Source organism: Montipora capricornis, chromosome 2 (genome assembly GCF_036669925.1).
Source record: "Montipora capricornis isolate CH-2021 chromosome 2, ASM3666992v2, whole genome shotgun sequence".
In the NCBI taxonomy this organism is placed as follows: domain Eukaryota; kingdom Metazoa; phylum Cnidaria; class Anthozoa; order Scleractinia; family Acroporidae; genus Montipora; species Montipora capricornis.
The window spans coordinates 29136373-29138872 of NC_090884.1; the positions used below are offsets into that span (position 1 = coordinate 29136373).

Consider the following 2500-nt stretch of genomic DNA (forward strand, 5'->3'; position numbering starts at 1 on the left):
CACTGATCGATCTTCACTCTGTAAAATTCCCCAATCTATCACCTAGCACACAGACTGTGATTGCTCACTTTGGCAAAGCCCACTTGATTTTACCATAGTTAGTGCCATTTCGTGTTGGTTAATACCAACAGATTTAATTAATACCCGACAGTCCTTCCTATAAGTACCAAAAGTCGACAACCGTTTCACTCTAAGAAGTTAGCTACTTTTTTCCCTAAATTGGAAAAATGAAAGGTAGATATTCTTTCAAGCCTAATGACAACAAATATTTCTAACAGTTGGCCTCACACTTGCCAATGATGGCAGACATCATGATTTAAATAGTGCATGCTATTTTCAGCAATACCACCAACCTATTTGGTGTTCTCTAGGAGTTTTTCCACCAACGCAATTTACTACATTTGCCTGAGCCACTGACTCTTCATCGTTGAAGGTATGTTGTCGAGAAAGAGGCATACTTTGTTGTTCAATGCCCTTAAATTTGTCGTACACCATTTTTGCTTTCCAGCCTTATCCAGTCGGCTCTCTGATGAGTTTGAACGAGAAGAGCCTGGAGAACCCAGTGCTTTGTAGTCAACCAACCATTGTCAACCATTCTCTACCTCGAATACAACGTTTTCACTCTCTCAGCGTTTTCACTCTTCCAAATGCAATGAAACAAAAGAAACTATTTGCAAAAATATATTTTTCAATTCCCAGAGGATTAGTTTGGAACACCAATATGGCTGCCGTGACGTCATGCGAAAACGGCTATGGCCATTTTCGAAAAATATATCAAATATCCAGCTTGATAGTGTTGGAATGATTTTGAAAAATATTTACATATTGTCTACTTCCCTTTGTCTTTGTCCTCACTGCCTCACCGTCAACTGAATTTTAATATATCGAAAAAGGCCATTAACTATTATTATTATACACTGGTGTCACCACCTCGATTTTGATTGGTTATAAGCACGCAGCTAATTCTTGCTTGAAGGGGGTAGTTTCTAAAGAAACTGTGGTGCTGCGTCGGTGGGGAAGCTAAATTAGTATACAAAAATTTTGGTTTTTTGATAATGTAAATTGGCCACCGTAAAGAGATTCTAAAAGCTGACGTTTCGAGCGTTAGCCCTTCGTCAGAGCGAATGGCTAACGCTTTTAGAATCTCTGTACGGTGGCCAATTTACATTAGAGAGCTTTAGATTCTAGTACGAGAACGACTACGAGTACGAGATATTCTCATAAGGCAACAGTGAGCGCAAGCAAACCAGCGTCATTTTGGCGGGAAAAACGTGATGCCGCCGTCATTTTAGTGCGAGGTTTTGCAAAAATGTCGTCGAATCAAAACAAGTCAACAACACGGTAGCAGTTTTGGCATTTTTTGATGAGCAAAAAGGCTCAGTTACCAGAAATAAGAATAACTGAGCAACTTATACTGCTAACAGTAACAAAGAGTAAGATTAAGCGTACGGGTTATAAATTTCCTTAGTATTTTCGCTAAAAACGGGCAGTCAAAACTCCTACTCGTTCTCGTCCTGATCGTAGAATCTAAAGGTCCCTATTATCAACTCCGTTGATAAAACCAAAATTTTTGTATACTAATTCTTGCTTGCTCTGTTTCTCTTGCCCCATAGGTACAGACGGTAGATTTTATATATGTAAAATTGACGTCATACCTACAGACAAAAGTTTTATGCATGCAGGAGTGACGTCACCTAAAACACTAACGAGCAGAGAAGAGTCAGAAGAGGGAAGAAGACTGCCAACCGCAGAAACATTCTTTGATTTGCCGTTCATCCAAAGAAATGGATTAGTCAGTCCTCTTGTCTTAAACAAGTGCAGCTCAGGAATATGCATAATAAAACAATTATTGGATGAGGTTTTCGCATGATAGCGATAATTATCAAGGCCTCAGTTTGTGTTATCCGCCTCAGCCTTCATCTTCGGCAGATAACACAAACTTTGGCCTTGATAATTATCGCTATCATGCTCAACCTCATCCAATAATTGAGAAAGAAATGGATTAGTCAGTCCTCTTGTCTTAAACAAGTGCAGCTCAGGAATATGCACAATAAAACATTATTGGATGAGGTTTTCGCATGATAGCGATAATTATCTAGGCCTCAGTTTGTGTTATCCGGCTCAGCCTTCTGCTTCGGCAGATAACACAAACTTTGGCCTTGATAATTATCGCTATCATGCTCAACCTCATCCAATAATTGTTAAGTACATACCAAATTATTATTCAACACATTGTGACAATGTCCAAATATGGTCATAGCCCGCGCAACTTGGATATTAGTCTTGCGTACTCAACGTATATCCTGCGATATACGTAATTTTGTGTGTCGCGGAGAAAAATGGTAGTTTTTCCAATAAACGTAGAAAATTGTGTTTTGTCATCAATGTGTTGAATAAGAAAACACTTATCCTGGTCAATCTTGCGGAATATGGCCTGATTTTAGCCAAATCGGCCTATACGTCCTCTTCGGCTAAGTATCAGGCGATATTCCACGCAATT

General features: G+C 39.2%; 1 protein-coding gene across 1 annotated transcript in view; it reads right to left on the minus strand.

Annotated features, from left to right (window-relative positions):
* Positions 1–534, minus strand: part of LOC138039262 (mitochondrial outer membrane protein SLC25A46-like) — an 8849-nt gene extending 8315 nt beyond the window's left edge. The window contains exon 1 of the mRNA XM_068885471.1: positions 354–534. Within this exon, the coding sequence (XP_068741572.1) occupies positions 354–495 (142 nt within the window). The 5' untranslated portion in view covers positions 496–534. The remainder of the gene's footprint in view (positions 1–353) is intronic.
* Positions 535–2500: the final 1966 nt, after the last annotated feature.